Source organism: Salarias fasciatus, chromosome 1 (genome assembly GCF_902148845.1).
Source record: "Salarias fasciatus chromosome 1, fSalaFa1.1, whole genome shotgun sequence".
Taxonomy (NCBI): domain Eukaryota; kingdom Metazoa; phylum Chordata; class Actinopteri; order Blenniiformes; family Blenniidae; genus Salarias; species Salarias fasciatus.
Window position 1 is genome coordinate 11,967,679 of NC_043745.1, and position 19,638 is coordinate 11,987,316.

At 43.6% G+C, this 19,638-nt stretch overlaps 1 protein-coding gene across 1 annotated transcript in view; it reads right to left on the reverse strand.

The window, feature by feature from the left end:
• Positions 1 to 7,247: 7,247 nt before the first annotated feature.
• The window catches only part of tox3 (TOX high mobility group box family member 3), a 43,065-nt gene continuing 30,674 nt past the window's right edge, over positions 7,248 to 19,638 (reverse strand). The window contains exons 3-7 of the mRNA XM_030088216.1: positions 17,588 to 17,839; positions 9,902 to 10,165; positions 9,561 to 9,791; positions 9,274 to 9,354; positions 7,248 to 9,058 (exon numbers count right to left, since the gene is read on the reverse strand). Of these exons, the coding sequence (XP_029944076.1) occupies positions 8,198 to 9,058; positions 9,274 to 9,354; positions 9,561 to 9,791; positions 9,902 to 10,165; positions 17,588 to 17,839 (1,689 nt within the window). The 3' untranslated portion in view covers positions 7,248 to 8,197. The remainder of the gene's footprint in view (positions 9,059 to 9,273; positions 9,355 to 9,560; positions 9,792 to 9,901; positions 10,166 to 17,587; positions 17,840 to 19,638) is intronic.

A 19,638-nucleotide genomic window follows, 5' to 3' on the forward strand; every position in this document is an offset into this window, starting at 1 on the left:
CAATCTCAGAGCATGCAACTGTGACTCTGGCCTCAGAATGGGAAGCACTATTCTCAGTCATGACTATTATCAATGTGTCAGGTCTCCTTCTGAGTCTTAGGCCCCGTTCCCACAACAGCAGTCCAAGTTGTAACGCCTCGTTCGTTTCAGAAAAGTTTTGCGTTTACTGGGAGTCAAGCGGCTCTGGGTGCCTATGCGCTTCCTCTCATGCTACGTTTTGAGTTGACTATGGTAAGCGTTCCACGCATGTGCACTGATCCACACATCCTCAGAGACAAACAAGCTGCACGCATGTGTAGAACATTTTTTTAAGGTGGAGCGCTTCATAGTTTTTCAATATCAGTGTATTTATGAACCAGATCGTGAAGGGCAGCCTTAAATTCGCCCCAAGCTGCAGCCATTAACCGGTGCTGGTTGATTTAATTTCATGTCATTCAATATTGTTAAACAATGATTGGTGGAACCGCTACCAAGACCCGCCTTCTCCAGGCAGGTTTTCCAGTTCCCCAAGCTGTTTATCTGCTCTTTTATTACAGACTATTTATACAAAAAGAAGTACATTTTCTATATGGGCAATCGTGGAGATACAGTACTTCCTCTCCTGTCGGCAGGCCGTCTCATCCCTGCCAACAGTTTGCTTTCTCCGTCCACAAATTTTTTGCCATCTGGAAGTCTTTGTAGTTCTTCAGACCTGGATTACAAAGATGAGGGTACCGCCTGATGGCTTCACAGAGTCGCTCTTCAAAGTTGGCATCCATCTTTGTTTGTTTGCTGTGGACTTCTGGCGGGATTGCTCTGGCGCTCTGGGCGCATGCGCGACCAGCATATCCCTGTGATTGTACCAAAAAAATTGGGCTGTGCATGGACGTCCGCGGAGAGATCCGTGTGGATCCGATCGGTCAGGAGTTGATGACAGTTTTTATGTCACACAGACCAATGCAGACATGGAAAGCATGAACGGGCCTTTACAGTGCTTCTGCCATCTCTCCGGGGAGGGTCGGGAGCATCAAAGGAAAGGTCCACTCTGGGAGTTGGTTTGATAAAACAGTTGCAGTGGCTCCAAACACCATGCCGTGCATTTACAAGGGAATTTTTATTCCTCTATATATCTGGATAAAGCCCAATTACACTCTAAAATAATCATGTAAAACCCTGAAAAATTTCAGAATTAAGTTTAAATCTGAATAAACATTCTTGTTGTCGCCAAACGAGGACATTTCAAAGCTGTAGCATGAAAGGTAATCGAGAAAAAAAGATGAGAAAAGTTTTCTTTCGGGAGACGTCAGTACGTCACTGCCACCCCGTCCAATCAGAACGCTTTACAGACCACGGCGCGAGAGAAGATTTAATCCTTTGTTTTTCCCGTAAAGACACAGTGTCACGCATGCAGGTGGGAAGGACCCAAGTGCAGGCAGCCAGGTGAAGTAGAAACTCATTTATTTTTAGGATACAGGAACGCAGGAATACGGGAATGCTGAGTTGAGTCAACATGCAGACAAGGACACAGAAGCACGCAGACAGACCCACAAGGAGCCAACAAGACACACCAGGGGAGCAGGACTTGAATAGGAGCAGACACAGGTGTGGCCCATTAGGTGGTAACGAGGCTGGTGGCTTGGCAGGAGAACATGAGGGCAGACAAACACAAAACAGGGCCCGAGTGCCCAGGGCGTGACACATAGCTCATGAATTTAATTCTGAATTACTTAATTCAGAATAAACCAATTCCAAATTAAAAGCACCATGTAACCACACTCACTGTGCTTTAAACAGAAAGCAAAAATGCTACTGAAGCCTTAGGGTTTCACTGCTTTCCGTTGTCATGTGAATGGGGCTTCGGTCAAGTCTGCATGTCTTTCCTGTTTTGTCTTTTGTTGGTTTATTTGATACTCACCTGATACTCCCCTATTAGTAGCTGCTCACTGCCTCCATCTGTACATCTGATTCCATTAAAGTGCTTCACCTGTCTTACCCTCCCAGTGTACTGAACCGCCTTCCTGTCAGTATCTTCAGTGTCTTCAGACATCCTGCGTCTTTCTCTGTTTCTCATGTTTGGATAAACTACTTCTACTCCTGTTTCTTTGTTAGTCTGCTGGACTCTCCTCAGGATACCACTGTCTTGTTTTGGAACTTCATTCATATAAACTCTTTGAACTCTGGCTTGTTCTGGGTTCAGCATTGATCTGTGACACAATCTGAGGATCCAACACTTACACATTTTTACCTTGTCTGACCCTTTTGCGACTCCAGTTTCTTCCTCTGTCTCACATACACCATCATACATGCGCATGTTTTTGCCTGGCCACACGTTGTGCTCTTGACCCAAAACTGCAGTGACTGAAAAAGCAGGCGACTGTTTGTGTTTGTTGCTTCGTCATTTTTGTCCACCATGTCTAGCTTTTGTCACTGACATAAATGAATAAACACAATGGAAAACCTGCAACTATTTAGATTTTGACTCAGAATTAGGAGCAGATTTTGATTTATGTCAGTCCCCCCTATCGATTATGCGTACTTAGCTGAAGGCAGACTACAGATCAGTGCTTTTATCACACCCCAATTGCTGCATTATTAGCAAAGCATGCTGGGGTGGCGTACTTGTGCATTGGCTGACAGAGGTCACAAGATTGGCAGATCAGGCTTACCTTAACAGAATTCAACAAAAGCAAAGGAAAAGAGGGGCTGCAGGTGGGGGTGTGTGGAGGGGCAAGCCTAATGGCTGAATCACTCTGTCTCCAAGGCAACATCATTGTGCAGAAATCCGCGGATGGAAAAATGTGTGTACACATGCATGCTGCTTGTGCAAGCATGCGGTCATGGAAGACTAAAGGGGGGAGGACAAAAGAGTGCAAATGCAATCGTTTTGCAAGATTTCTCCCCAGATGATTCTCCATAATGAGCGGTCTGCTCTGCTTTTTACTTTTCAAATAAAATGGTAAATTAGCTGACCCAATCAATGATAAATAAGAGAATTAACACCCCAAAGACTATCACAAAGGTTGTGTGGGGCTGTCTCAATATTTATGGTGGTCTCTCTGAATGTGCTATTAGCTTTGCTCGGAGGCATCGTCTGCAGCGCTCTGTTAGTCTGGAAGGTCAAAAGTTCTCTAAACAAACGTTGCCATTGGTCAGGGATGTCAACAGTCCAGCCAGTTTAACAGAGCAGCCAAGAGCCCACCACCCACACCCCTCCCCCCCGCCCCAAAACAAAGTTCACCATTCATCTCAGGGGTCAATAGTTCCCTCAGTGAAGCTCATCAACACGAGGTCAAGAATTCCTTCTATGTAATCCAGAATTTTTTGTCAACTGTTGATATTCTTTTAAACCAAACTAAAGTCTCCAATACACTCCATGATTTTATCAAGTTTATTATGTTTTACACCCTTGGAAATAATGAAATGTTTGACTGCATGCTCTGTTGAATCAGAAGGGATGATGATGCATGTGATTACAGAAGAACAACACTGTCATCCTGTTTGGCCACATTTGCAATGAAGCTGGGGCCTTTGAGAATAAAGCAGGCTGAAAAAGGATAATGGACCTGTTGTTGAAACATTTGTGTACAATTAAATACCTTGATAAAGGTGTAGACCATGTATTTGGATGTAATTCAGTATTTTACCGCCTCAGGACTCTGCAAATTAGGGAGTAGCAGTGTTTTTTGATTGTTTCATCATTTTCTGCTTTGTTTTTTATTGATTGGGTGATTGATCTTATCAGGAGCCAAATATATTTACACTAAATGAGATAGACATATTTCAGTCTCAGTCATAATTTTTTTGTCAGGCCGTCTTTAATTGCATGATGCTTACAACCACAAGCACCTAGAGTCATTTCTGAGTTTAATGAGCCATCAGACACATGGTCAGTAAAACTTTAATGCAATAAAACTACTGCATAGCCATAACATGAGCTCCGATCCTTCCCCTTACCTCTATCAACCAATCCCTGCAAAGCACAGCTGGAAACATTCCGGAGGTACCTGTGTTTGGCAGGTGGCCAACTGACTGGCAGGTGAACATTGTTCTGGTGTTACCAAGAATCATCACCAAGTAGCATTAGAATAGCTTAGCCAAATGGAGTATGCGACGGAGATTTAAGGAAGTGAGACCTTAAACATTGCAGGAGTGCATTATCGCTGTATTTAGTGCCAGAAAGCACTGTGAGCTCCGTCACTGCAGCACGTCTGCTTCCCACACAGAGGATCCACAGGTACAGGCCACATGTTCATGTCTCATGCTACAAAGTAACCCTGAGTTAAATGCTTCCTATTTGTTTATACCTGTCTTACAGCACTGAAAGCATAACTATGAACTCTACAAAAGTTGAATATTCAGTAGTTTTGAATTGATATATTACTTATTTTGCAATCATCCTACCAGATCCACTAATGCGTTGCAGCTTTTATTTGATAGCTTTTTTCTTACAGTGTGCATGTGAATAAAATATAGATTTTTTCCCATTATGTCTGGTCCCAGTGGCACCAACTGCATCGGTGTGCACTTGTTAATTTGTGGAGTTGTGGGTCAGTTGTGTCTGTGCTCCTCCTGGACCGCATCCTATCAGGGCTAAAAATAGAAAGAAAAAAAAAATAACCAAAACAAGCTAGATTTTTTTTTTTTTCATCTTCAAGGAAACCAAATTTAGGGTTGTCAGATGAGAGTGGCAGACTGTTGTGAGAGTGTCCGCAGCGTGGGTCTGACGGTCAGATGGTCAGTGTCAGCGGGGCTTTTGTCGAGTTCACATTGTATGTGTGCATCCAACGGGAAAACAACAAAAGGGGGCCAAAGTAAGTCATTAAAAATACTGAATCCCTCAGCTTCCACATCTGACTCCTTAGTCATCATCGGCGCTGTGCCGAGTAACTGACCTCAGCAGGGTGGGTGGGGGTGAGGGTGAGGGTGGGGGTAGAAGAAGAAGAAGACGACAATTAGGTCACCTCGTGATTGCATTACTCAAATGACATACTAATGTCAATGTGCCCTTCATGCACTTCATCAGTGTTAGGATAGGAGCAAAGAGGAATATATGAATTGATTTATGCTCCTATAATCGTATCACACTATGGGAAAGAAGAGAAACAACAGTCCACTGCAGGTGAAATTTATTTATTCACCTATTCAAATTAAACCAGGCTCCAATATAGAGGAGCAGCAGTCTATTATTCTTTTAAATTATGTGTGTGTATGTGTATAACCGTGTTTTGAAAATATCTGTAACCTTTTTATTGCACAGTCCCATAACTCCAACCCTGGCTGTGAGATATTTGTACACACAGTGACCGCAGTACTGAGGGGTTATGGAATAACAAGGAGCTCCATGCATTATTAATGGGCTCTGCTGTGAATCTGTTCAGAATAATAACAGCCATTTCCCAGAGCCTCATTACTGTGTGTTTTTAAAGCATGGGTTCGGTATCCATGGACACCCGCTCTCACATTCTCCTCTTCTTCTCCTCCTCCTCCTCCTCCTCCACCACCACCCCCTGTATTGAGATTCAGGTCATGCACGGCACTTGCTGTTTTTAATTTTCATTTCATCATAAGCACTTTAAGACTGTTGCCAGCGCTTATTTGCAGTTTTTTTTCCCCCCCTCCTGCAGACCTCTTCACTCGGGGCTTCTGACAGGACAGATGCTGCAATTAATCATGGCAGAGAAATGGGCATCTTTTCTGTGCAGAGCCGAGGAGCCAATCACTGCCGAAAAGCAGCGAGAAGCACTGGCAGCGAGCGCGGCGAGCTCGGCGGCGAGCTCGGCGGCGGCTTCAGCAGCGGTGCTGGTGCCGGTGGTGGAAGCAGGCCTCAGCTCCGAATTACAAATGCTTTCCTAAAAACCAACTAATTGAAAACAAACTGGAATTTTGAAAATTCTATCAGGACGCTATCACAAAAGCGCAGTGGCAAATTCTCCCTCCTAATTTGTAACTAACATTAACCCGCGTTAGGGAGCCCTTTGGAGAAAGAGAGAGAGAGAGAGAGAGAGAGAGAGAGAGAGAGAGAGAGGGGAGGGGGCTTCTCTGGGCCAGTGGATTCACAGCCTATTGTGAAGATATGATAATTATTGTTTGCCTGCCTTCCCTCCCCCGCTCACCATATTATTCAAGGGAGCTCAGCAAACCCCTGGGGATGTCTTGGAAATGAAGTGATTTTGAAGGGAGTAAGAAAGAGGCAGAATCCAGTGCACTGGTGTGTGAGAAGGGGACTGTTATTGAGACAAGTACCAGTTACATGCTGACCTTGTCCAGTATCAACACGCTTTTTTTTTTTTGCTCCTTTTCTTTTTAACACAGTTACAATGGACGTCCATTCAAATCACCGAGGAACAGTACAAACTAGAGTAACGCCGACATGAATTCCCAAATGATCCTGCAATGTATTCCTTTCCCCTCTCGATAGATTGACTTCATAAAAAACATACAAATCTATCCTTTGATATATTTTAAAGAAGCAAGTGAGTATTCATCAGTGTGTTTTTCTTTTTTTTTTTGGTGAAGAAATACCTCAGAAATAATGACTGATATAACTTTAGGAAAGAAACCAATTCCTTCAAATAAATATTTGTGATTGATAGTTTAATTTTTCAACAGAGACACAAAGAAATATATAATACTTCATACAAAATTATGGCTACTATCATATTAGTGATGGAATGTCTCTGGATTCGTCTTCACGGCTGAGCGGAAACACTCCCCACATTAAATTACTTCTCCTATTGTGAGCTGGAAAACAAGCTTTTCAAAAGGAACTCCATATGCATTTTATTCTATGGACAGTTTTCAAACGCAGTTGGTTTGTAAGCAAAAATACAAACAAAATGAATCGCCGCTATTGGAACTCATAAAAAAGTATAAAAGAGCAGAAATGCACTATGTGATTTAGCAATCCACAGGTCGTTTAACAATGTTTTAATTAAAGCCTCACATATTAAAACTTTACAACAGGTGATATGAAAAATGTACATCATTTTCTGTGTTTTTGTTTTCCTCAGGGACTTCTGTACAGCTGGCAAAAATACCTCCGATGCCTTTTCAGTTGGCTTTGGCAGTGCAACAAACCGGCTCTGCTCGATTCTTTTCTTTAAACAGTGACAGTATCAAGGAACAGAGTAAAAATACATCAATCCCCAAACCGTTCGCTTAGATCCGGAAATTTGTATTTACCATAAAATATCCCCTTTGTTACACAAAATAAAACCATAATTTAATTGTTAAACATCTGAAGTAAAAACAAATAGATTAAAGAAGCATATTTTTTTTTTGGAGGGGGCGTTGGGCTGGGAGGTGGGTGGGTTGCCAGTTACACGCTTTTGGACAAATCATCTGGAGGGTAGATTACCGGATAAAGGAGGTCTCGTCTCTTCCCACTCTACAAAACATGTACAGCAGATTACAGCTACAGTTTGATGATGTGGTGACATGAATGATTTATGGCAGTCTCTGTCTCGGTCCGTTCTTCCACAGATCTTCAGTCCAAAACCTTTTTCCATTTCTTTTTTTTTTTCTTTAATGTTTTTTTTTATTTTCATTTCATTGTTCAGGAGACATTGTCTGCAATATGTGTCATGGATTTAAACGTGGTCCGATGCCACCGGGGGAGCCTCCAGCGCGTTGATGTCCCAACGGTTACGGAAAGGGTTCGGAGTTAAACAAAGTCTACTATATACTGGCCAGTGTGGGAACAAAGAGCGACGTGTGGGTTTACTGGTTTCCAGCGCAGGATCCTGTGAGTCACTCGGTCCGAGCAGGAGCTGATTATAAAAAAAAAAAAAAAAAATCCTTTTTTCCCCTCTCAAATATGCACTGGAAATGTCCTTCCACTGCACTGAACTGACAACTCTGGCCTCATAAATAAAGCTTTATTGTTAAATAAAACAGCGAAAGACGTACGTCTTTCAACGTATTGTGTGCCCAGTCAGCAAAACTTGACAACCGATAGACCTCACAAACAAATAAACAATCACCGGGCGCTCACCCTTAAACAGGCTTCTGTCAAAGCTCAGCCTATTTTATAGAGGAAAAAAACCCAGCAAACACGTTTACCCCCTGTACACGCATGTGCATATCTGTCTATAACAATGGACAAGTTCTTTGTATAACATTCTAAATTGTACACACTTCTTAAGTGCAACTTTGAAAAGCAACGTGGAATGATGCTTTTATTCTTTTCCTGTTCTTTGAGAGAGGATTTCCATTTGGCTCAGTAAATGCTGACCTGGGACAGGACCTGGGCATGGGCCTGGATTTGGGAGGGGTGTGGTTGCTGCTGTGGAGCCGGCTGGGGGCTGCCGAGCGATGCGGTGCCTCCCACTGAGTGGGGCGTACCGGGAGAGTGTTGTGGAGGAGAACACTGGGCCTGGTGCTGCTGCTGCTGCTGCTGTTGTTGTTGTTGTTGTTGCTGCTGCTGCTGCTGTTGCTGTTGCTGGAGATGTTGAATCTGCTGCTGGTGCAGCTGATGCTGCAACTGCATGTGCTGCAGCTGCATTTGCTGCTGTTGCTGCTGCTGTTGCTGCTGCTGCTGTTGCTGCTGCTGCTGCTGCATGTGGTGCTGCTGCAGCTGTTGCTGGAGGTGGTGCTGGAAATGCTGATGCTGCATCTGTTGCTGGATCTGCTGGTGATGCATCTGCTGCTGCTGCATTTGATGGTGCTGGAGGTGCTGCTGCATCTGCTGCTGCTGCTGTTGCTGCTGAAGCTGCTGCATTGCATGCTGCTGCACCGGTTGCATGGGCGGACTCATCTGAGAGACCGCCGTGGACTGGGCGCCCGCCACCATGGGCCCTCCAGCGCCCATCTGGCCAAGCAGCTGCGGCGGCATCCCAGAGGACATGTTCTGGTGGGAAACTGTGACCGAGGTTACGATCTGGCTGCCCCCTAGTCTCATCTGCAGGGGCTTTGGGGCGATGGCCCGGGGCAGCGCCTGTTGAAGGGCCTGGGAGGCCGATGGCATCGAGGGGTGTTGGTTAAGAGGTGAGGGCAGCACCATGCCAGGAGACAGAGTGGTGGAGGCCAGGGTCTGCTGCACTGAGCGGATGGTTTGGGCCTCAGCTGATTCTGCTGCAGCCTGAATAGGATTGAGAAAATTAATTTTTTTTTTTTTTTTTTTTTTACAAATTTGCTTTTCATCATTAAAGAATTCTTCCAACTCCAAGCCCGCGGTATGGATTCTTAAGAGTCATTACTGTGGTATTTCAGTAATAAACTCTAGTTTCACAGTGCATAATGTATTCACTTCCTGTTCTAAAGATTTTCCCAGTGAAAGGAAGAGCGGTTTCTCACCTTGGAAACCAGGCTAGCACGGTATGCGGCGAGGGCTTTCAAATATTCTTTCTTGGCTGCTTCTGTTTTGCTTTTATAAACCTGTGATGACAAAGACACAAAGAGTATGTGTGAATGTACAAGTAAAGCTTAGCAGGATAGTCATAAATACTTAAATCCGTATAGAGTGCAAAAACAGGTAACATACAGGTGTAGTATAATATTTATTTTACTGTCTGAATCCAGCTCTTGGGTGAGATTTTAACCACTGCCTATGATAGTCACGATCAGTCAGATATTTGTCGTACCTGTTTCTGTTCCTCCCCAAGGCCGTCCCACATGGAAGCTACAATTTTTGACACTTCTCCAAATGTGGCGTTGGGATTCTGACCCTTGATAGCAGCCTGAGTGTCTCTGAAGAACAGGGCATACGCTGACACTGGCTTCTGGGGCTCATTTGGATCCTTCTTCTTCTTCTTTTTCGGAGTCTTGGGTTTCTTTGTTGGATCTATGGGAGCTGGCCGCTTCTCGCCAATCACCTAACAATCAAGGTCGTAATTGAGATGGTTACAAATAGAGATCTTTTATGAGATTCTGTTCTTTTAGCTTTTACCCTAGTGGTCTAAATGACTCCTGACCCTCTACTCACCCTGTTGCCGTCGTCCTGGTCGTCTTCGTTGATGGAGCTGGAGGGAGACGGCGTGGCGGACTTGCTGGCAGGCGGTGATGGGGAAGTGTGGGTGATGTTGGGTCCTGTCATGTTTAGGCTCAGCTGAGCGTTGAGCTGGGATTGGTTGATGGTGGTCAGCTGGTTTCGCGGCATCATGCCGTTGGGGCTGTTCATGCTAATGATAGACTTCATCACCATTGCTGGGTTGGGTGGGTACTGACGTAGGTGACCAGGTCCAACATTCTATTAGAGAAAAACAGATACAGAATATAAGTAAATATGATGCAATATAGTTACATTCGCCTTCTGTATTATTTATTCGATTTGTAGACTTTCTTCTGGTTTCAACCAGCCTTAGAAAGTCTCGCTACACAGGCTTCGTGGTGCTGGCCGAGCTCATGAACCTGTATCGCTTCACCAGGGTGGAAACCGGGTCACTGGATTCTGTGGGTTGCTACATAGCAGATCACATGTCACGATGTCCCGGGTCTTCAAATGTCTCTATTACAAGCCATGATAAATGATCTGGACCCCGAAAGGACTAGCTTTATAGAAAAGTAGTAAATGGCTACACAAGCTTGGTTGAATCGCTTCAGAACTCCATTGTATGGAAATGTGTGAGGGTGCCTTAGACTTCACGGTCCCTGCAGGGGAACAGCGGACTGTAGCACATAACTTCAAATGCCACAATAAAAAAGTCTGGGTTTACATGCATGCACCTACACGTCAGTTTAGTTTGAAGTAGCCACAATCCTGCATGCTTTATTTAAGGTCATAACTCTGTGAAAGAGGCACCTTTCATAAATCATGTTTGCCTGTCAAAAGCAGAAGAAAAAAAAAAAGTACTTCTGTGCAATCAACTCCATAAATCATCCAGTTGAAGGCATGAGGCTTATGAGCTTTGGACAGATCCACTGCCTGCTACCATCTACGGTATAATGCAATCACACTTTTAAAGTCTCTTTCACTTTTTCCTGGTCGAATGTTCGGTTCTTGAAAGAGTCTAAAAGAAGGTTGTCGGCAACATGTTTGCATTGATTGAGGTGAGGCTGGAATTACGGGGTCTGCCAGCTCTCCAGAGAGGAGACTGATCAGAGAGCCAGTGGAGCTGACATGGTGCAGAGGAGGGGGGGACGTGAACACAACAGAAAAAGGTGATTTGTTCTCCCTGGGTACATCCATCTGGTATTCAGCAGCAGCACAAACTCAATCTCTCCCCAACATCAACACATCATAAACCCACGCACCTGGCTTTATTGAAAGAACCTTATGAATGCCCGTCTTCAAAAACAATATTGTAACACTATTTCAGACAGAAACATATTGGATCTACAATCCATTTCTTTCTCATATGCCATGTCTGCTGCTTATCATAAATACAATCTATGAAGTGAGAGCAGATTTATATTTACATGTGCCAGCAGCTATCGGGAAGAGGAAGAAGAAGAAGAAGAAGAAAAAAAAAAGCTGAGGCAAAAGTTAAGAGGGGAAAAGAAATTGGAGACATATTGTTGTGATTCTTCAAATATGGAAATGTGGCAAATAAAAAGCTGCAATAAACAAGCCTGTGACCAAATGACTGTGATTTACATATTTGCAGCTCGCCGTGTTGTCATTGCTATTGTCATCTTCATTACCGAGAACACAGTCGGCTTGCCGTTTGCTCTTTGCTCGCTGCGAACATCAAAAGATGTGCACAGTGAGCTCATTAGTCCTGGCCATCTGTATAATAACACTTTTGCCCGATCCTTATGGTGCAGCTCTGACTTACAGCAATGGCCCATTCTGCTATTTGTTTGGAATATGGTGAATTCTTTAAAATGGCTTTCGTCGGGAATACAGTTTCCCAAGAAAATCTCCACAAATGGCTGCAGTTACGCACTTAATCATCTCCTATTCAACAACCTGACAGATGTCTTATTTAATCGACACTGCCGCAGCGAGCAGAATTCCAGCTACGTAGCTATTAGCACCTTGTGCTGGGTCCAGAAGAGCAGTGGAAACTGCTGCAAAAACACGTCTGATCTGACTGAAAACACAACACATAAGGTACTGATAAACTAGTCCAGGAAATCATCTCAAATAACCGTTGTCTTGATTGTGAATATGAATCTGAGAGATGTTTATTTATGTCTCTCTGCCTTCTAATTTGCATTTTGATTGTGGCATTGTCGGCAGTCACTGCAGACATCTAAGCACATATTTTGATAGTCATCGTAAATCTGCAAGTAAGTCTTTATCTCCAGCACACAGCGGCCAGATGTGCCCTCCTTTTTCATGCTGTGTCGAGGTGTTTGTGTTTTCATGTTAAACACTGGGAAAACCAACTGGTACTACCTAATCAATAAAAGCCTTTTTCAATGTAAATGATGTTTGTTATGTTTTGTGTGGCAAACGTGGGTGACAATACATTGCAAGAAGAGGAACAAATAGCTTGTTTTGTGTATCACCGTAGGCTTGAACCACTCTTAACACAGCAAACACCCTGTGCAAATCCACATAAAGCTTTCTGAAAACTAGCAGATGAGAAAAAAAAACCCACTATTGACAACGTGTGAAACCCTTTCCACAATAAATGCAAGCCAATAAACACAGCCGCGAGGCTCGAAACATGCAACATTCACAAAGTGATAAAAATCTCAACACTGATGTCGAGGGGGGGAAAAAAAAAAGCTCCAGTCTGTTCTTAAAGATATTGGAAATCAGAATTTGGAGCAAGAATTTATGAACAGTGGCACCCGAGCTGTAACAGGCTGAAAAGAATGTTAACAAGTTCAATTTCCATTCAATCAATGCCAGAGCTCTTGGAAATGTTCCATGGCAGGAGAGGGGTAAAATCATCTATATGGTAATTATAAGGATGAATCCCCCAGTAACTTTCGCCAGCATGAAAGGTCAGTCCTATTAAAGATAGTTTATCAGCGCTCTGCACATATTCCTTTACTCTGCTTCTAAACGGCTATATCATTTTATTTTATTTTTTTCCTTCCATTTTCAGCATCCTGCTGAAAGTCTGTGCTTAAGCCAAATGAGAAAAATGGAATTCTGAATGCCGGTAAAGGCTATAATAGCACAAAGATAAATAGTTTTTCTTTCTGTTGCCCAGTCTCAGTCAAACACACTTCAGTCTCTTTCTCTCTCAGTGGTGTGCAAACTCACTCCATCTATCTGCCCAACCTCTAACCCCCACTTAAAAACAAATCTCTCTCCCTCAGCCTCCCCCCCAATGATCCTTCCACCCTCCCTCCCCCTTCCTCAGACTGAGGCCAAGAGGTTCCCTCCCCCTGGTCTGGTACAGCCACTGACCCATACCCCCTTTCTGCCGTTCCTCCCGATGCATTATGGGTATTTAAAACTTGTCCAACATGACATCATTTCGGCTCGAGAGCTGCCTGAGAACAGTAAATTACAGAATCAATCATGCAGAAGGTCAAGCTGAGACTTCATTACAAGTATTGCATGCCTGCATGAATATCTTTCATTTCTGACTGACCCAATATGTCACAATGGCTGTCTGTTGAGGGAGAAAAGAAAAAAAGGAGAGAGAAAGAGAGAAACACAGAGTGAAGGAGGGAGGGGGGGAAAAATCCACTCTCTTAAATTGATGTACAACTCATGTCAGTGCTTCTTGGCTTGGAAGGGAGATAAGAGGGAAGTGTAGAAAAACATGCTTTCTGCAACAGTGCTCACATTTTCCATTTGATTCAGGATATAGTGGTTTTTGACCAGTCAGAACTGAGGGTATTATACTCACTGGCAATCTACACAGTATCAGGGCATATCAAATCATGTGAACAACAAAATACAAATAGCTTTTTCAAGCTCTGCCTTTCATCTTGCACGGCGCCCGAACGCAGCGCTATTAGATATTAGCATGTCTTCACCGCCGCAAAGCTAATGACATGTGAAGCAGCTAGTTTGGTGATGAAAAATACACAGCTCCAATGCTCCGCTGCAAAGCGATATTAAAGCGATAAGAAAGCATGGCTTCTATATCCTAAACATTGATTTTAACATTTAATACAGCCAGTTGACTCCTGTAGGTTGGGAATCCAATCAGCGGAGGACACAGAACCCATTTCGGTACATGCTTACACGCGTCGGGAAGAAAGCGAAAATGTGGTGAAGGCACCAGGTGTTTTTTGAAATAGAACCCAGAGACCCTCGCTGTGCGGCGGGGAGAAAAATCGAGAAGAAATTGTGAATAAAGCAATACTGGCAGCTCTAACTCCAGTACTATTTGGCACTATTGAGACTCAATCACAAATCAGGAGGACACATGCTGGGAGACAAAAATGAGAGTCAGAAGCTTGTTAGGAGAGCAGATTAAATAAATAATGACTTCAGATTCAGGGCTTGCCAGGCACATTGCAGCTGAGAAAATGTATTTCTCTTTGTAGAAGCCCCGGCATCTGTGGCCAATTTGCGAGACATACGCTGAACATTAAGGGGAGGAGGAATTAGCAGCACACTTGGCAATGCAATGACATGGAAGAAGCTTTTGAAAATAGCCCAGGTATATTCGCTGGTTGGGTTTCTCATTAAGTTCTGATAAGAGACTGGTTTTTACACACACACTAAGTATTCTCCAGCAGCAAGCTAGCACAGAGGAGAGAGGGAAAAAAAAAAAAAAACCAAGACGAGTGTTTGGGAAATATGAGCACGGTGGCTTGATGAAAAATGTAATTGCAATAGTGCACGGTTTATTTGTTTGCCCCTGCAGCCATAACAAATAACACAGAATGTAATCATGTATATAAGGTTGTCATTCCTTTATCAGTGTGCTGACAAAATGACAAAACACCCCTCTTAGGGCCTCCGTAAATCATTGTCTCTGGATATAGAAACGCACCACAAACGGCGCTGTTACTTATCTCATTTAAAAGTTGCGCTTCCCTCCTCAAAGCAAAAGATAAAAAACAGAGATGAATAGAATTTCTATCAGTATTGTCACAAGACTTTTGGGGATCAATCCCATTTACGGGAAAAATGAAGGGCCACCAAGAGCTCCCCCAGTGTTGCCCCCGCCCCCACCCGCTGTACAATGTGCGATGACAGATAACGGGTGAGTAGTGTGCCGCCGACAATACCGCGAGGCGAGGAGCAGAAACCCACATTCTCCCCTCAGTTTTTAATAGAGTCTCTGCACAATCAGAGACATGAGCCATGCAAATGGTGTTAAAGAGGAATAATGTTTGAGAATCAAATCTAATCCTCCAGCAAGTCGTGAGAACAGTCAGGAATGTAATTGTGTCAAGGTTTCCGTTTCTTCCAGATGCAGAAAGCTTAACTGACCATGAAATGAAAATTCTTTAGGCAAAAAGCCTTCTGGGGGCTCACTTACTGTATGCGGCGGAGATATTTTAAAAGCTGCAATTATTTTACACGCCAGAAGCATGGAGGCAGGAAAAAGAGCTGTAAAATTTTTACAGCTCCTTTCCCATATGGAATGTAAATAAATATCTGTTAGATCGGTGTGATTCAACAAATGTGTTAGGAGAGGCGGGGGGACGGGGGGTGTAGCAGGAGGTCTCAAACACATTTCATTTATTCACACGGTTATAATGATAATAGCACCTCTTCTCAATGCGACGTGATTTGTGGCTGGCAAAGCAAATGCAGCATCAGTATCATCATCTTTTCACCCATGTCTTTGTCCTTTCATTTCTCCTCCCCTAAATGAATCTTCCATTTTTGTAATAGGTCTGTAAGACAACGAGTCAGCCACTGACATTTCCATTTTTCCTCCTCAGTGCTTCTATGATTGTGGCATTTGAAAATGCCTTTCCACCCCGAGACAACAATCTTCACCATAACAGTATCAACATAAAGGAAGTGATTATTTCACTCCACTCTGCCATGTTTGACTGGGCGTGTTTTCAGAGGAGGACAGAGAGAAAAATATGTTCATCAGGGGCTCACTGGGGTGGACGAGGGAGCTGATCCTCAAGTCCAAACAGGCCGTTACAATGTGAGGTTTTACTATGACACTGGCGAGGCTCAGATCAGCATTTACAGGACAAAAAAAAAAAAGCCTTCTGGAAGTAACATGAATTAAATATGAGCATGTGAAAGTGTGGCACTTTTGGGTCCCATTTTCACTGTCCTTCTGGGAATGAATGCGCTTTGTACTCTAACACCTGTGATCTATTCACATCTGTTCACCTTACAGAAAGAAGGGATCATCCACGCCCCGGGTGCCTACTCTTTTTTTTCTTTCACCCCTCCCCAAGTCTTCACAGTAAGTAACATAATATCATGACATTTACTCAATGTGATCATATACCTCCTGTGTGGTAAACAAGGCCAGATGCTGTGCCAGATGCGCTGACAACAGGAGGTACACCAAAACTGTGAAGGTGACATTATGGTTCAGCGAAAGGACTCATTTAAGGGCTGGAATCAGGGGTCTCCAGCAGCATGTGTAGCTAAATCATAACTTTCATTCACAGTGAATACCAACATGAGGAGCAGCACCAAAAAGTAAGAACGGTGACAATTCACTAAATGGTGACAGTTCATTTGTTAACCACGTGCGCCCGAGGTCGTCCCACACCCTAAGACACTGAATGAGTTATCTGGTTTTAATGGTTAAGAACAATGACCTGTTGGAAAAGTTATTTCTATTGCGCACCTCCCTGAGGGTAAGAGGTAAATGAGTTTTTTCAAACCATTTTAAATTTCATTATCACCATCGGGATCCTACAGTCAAGACAGAGTCAGCGCAGACCACATGTGGAAGGAATCAGTACCTGATTAAAAACACTTACCACTTCAACAATCAATTCAAGGTTGTTCCCAGACAAAGTCATCTTATCCAAATAAAAGTGAGACGTCCCTGCTGCCACATTGTTAAGAAAAAAAAAAAAAAGAAAAACATCTTGTTTATTGAAGGCAGAGTGGCTCTGTGCCAGTGAGCTAACCTCCAGGGATCAGCATGATGGATAGTGATGCTTTTAAAATTTCTAAGCAATGGCAGTCTAATTATTTTGCAGGGAAAAAAAAACACTTGTTGTAATTTTGCAGGAGCAGAGATACTTTGAAAGATCTGCTAGTATTGTAGGTTACAATAACAGTTATGATCATATGTGCAGAATATCACAATGTACAGTACGTTTCGGAGCCATGAGTTCAATTTAGCACTGTTCATACAATCTGACAGCCTCCTTTGTTCCTTGAAGTAACTTACCACTAGTGATGGAACTGTTTTTTAATCGTGCTCCGTTCACACATTTCCTTACTTGTGATATTTTACTGCAACTCTGTGTCTCCATGAAATGATTTTTTACTGTGAAAAGCATCAACAGGATGAAAACTGTGAGCCAAACACTCACCACTCACCCAAACTATTCTAAATCTGGTGACAAACTGAAAGACGCTAATTTTATGGCCGTGCAATTCTCAAAAATGTGAAAGGAGTGAGTGCATCTGCTGTTTTTTTTTTTTAACAACCTTCAAAATCCTGCAGGGGAACCAACATTACTGTGTATTTTAAACTTAATGAGCAAATGACAAGTATATGAGCTCAAAGCTTTCTGGTAGTTTTAAAACTCATCTCGAGTTCATCAATGGACTCTAGATGTTATGTTTATATTATTGCATTAGTGAATTTGATCAGCAGGAAATAACTCAGCTCCTTGAGTTGAGGAGTGAGGCAGTGCTTACCACGGGTTGGCCATTGTTGACAGATACCCCGTCTTGATCCATCATATTGCGCGAGATGGTAATGGAGGGCAGATCCAGGCTCTGCGGGGGGAACTGAGGGATCAGAGGTCCTCTGTGAGGAGCCGGGGGCTCCGGCATCCCGGGGAACGACGAGTCCACCTCCGACAGGCCCAGGCCGGGCTCCGTCTCAGGTGGAGGTGTGATCGGAGGAATCTCGAACTCCTCATCTCCCAAGCTGGGCGTGTGAAAAGTCTGCAAGAAACATCAGGGAACAGAAAATTATGAAATCAACCAGCAGGGAAAAAGAAAGGAAAAAAAAAAAAAAACAGCCAGGGAGCATTCACAGAGGTGGGCTTTATCCAACACACCGGAAGGAAACCTTCAGGGAATAAATCAGACAACTTTGTTTAAGAGAGGGAGTGTTTTAGTAGAGTGCTAATACACTCGTCTGTAAGTGCACTAAGATGTAACATTTCCTAAACCTATTAAAGTCCACTTTGAGAAAAAAGAAGGGAAAAAAAAGGCGAGTGGAAGAAGACGTCAAAAGCAAAAATATCAAGCAGCAATCATGGGAGAGAGAGGATACATGATAAAAGCCCTTAATCTCAGGGATGGAAGATGTTGGGTTGAAGTGCAGTAAAAATACACGTCACAGGGAGATGGGTTTAAAGAACATTTTTAAAGATTATTACGCTTGGCCAGAAGTGTTTCTTTTTGTTCCCCTTGCCTGCGCCCTTAAATCTGCTCATCAAACAGCCTAATCCTTCTGCCTTTCAAATTAAAGCTTTTGGTCACACTTAATTTGCTTATGTGCCTTCTTGGAGATGGGACTGCTCACCTACTTTGGTCTTGTTTTCATCTGCACATTGCATTAAGCTACTCTCTGGAAAGCCACAATATTCACACCCTGACAATGACCGCTCTGCAGGGCCGCGCAGACGCGGGGCCGAACAGCGTGTTGCCGGGGCTGCTGGGCTTGTCCGCCGCTGCCAAGCTCCCAAAAAGCCTCTTCAGAGCCTCGCTCTCTTTACTTGAAAGTGACATGGGTTTAACTGCTGGAACACAGAGTAGCATAGGGCTACGGTCATGTTGAATTCCCAGCGTTGCTGGAAATGTAGAGACACGTGAAAGAAAAGACGGCAGCGCTGTTTAGGGAAGCTGCTACAGGTTTTTCTCAAACTGGCTTTCACATCTGTGTTTACATGTCAAGCTTCCTCCGGTGTTCTCATCAGCTGTTTGATATGTCTCAGACAACCCTGGCATGGAAATAATTTCCCTTAAATATCTGAATAAATGACCATTTATTCCAATCCTAACAGAAACAGATGAATCTCCTGCACCCACTCAAGCCTGTTGTTAATTCTGGGATGTGAGTCTTGGATATTGAAAGGAGCGCTGCCCTCCCTCACAGTACCAATCCTTCCCAAACACACCATCACTGCATCTGCTTACATGTAAAGCAACATAGAGGTGATTAAAAAGAAAAAAAAAAATCTCCTGCACATTCCAAGTCTTGCCACCTCAAACACCTTCCGAAGTCGATGTTCCAAGTCTGAAGACCCGTCAGAACAGAAACCGCTAACAACCCCGTCTTCCTCTGCTCTGTCTCTCTGTCTCCGGTAGAGGATGGAATAACAGAAGGGAGACAATAGAGGGAATATGCCAACACAGACCTTGATTAGGGAGTATTAATGTTCCCCTTGCTTGCTTTAGCACACAGACACTTGAAACTAATTCATTGCCTACTCAGGGCAGCTGTCTTGACAAGCGCTGATGAATTCCAGTGGCAGGGGAAGCTAATAGAGTTTTTATTCTCCCCTTTTCTCTTCCTCTCTTCCGGCTCCCCTACCACTGTTTCACTTTTCAGTGCTTGTTTCACAGCGAGAGAATCAGTTCTCCTTTCAGACGGAGCTAAGGTCATATTCATCACATCCACAGGCCTCCGGCTCGCCGAGTGCAAAATAAATCACAAACACCTTCACTAGGAACCATTTACTATCAGTCCTCTGCTGTCATATTATGCTTCAGTCCACTCACAAAGAAAGCCTGGA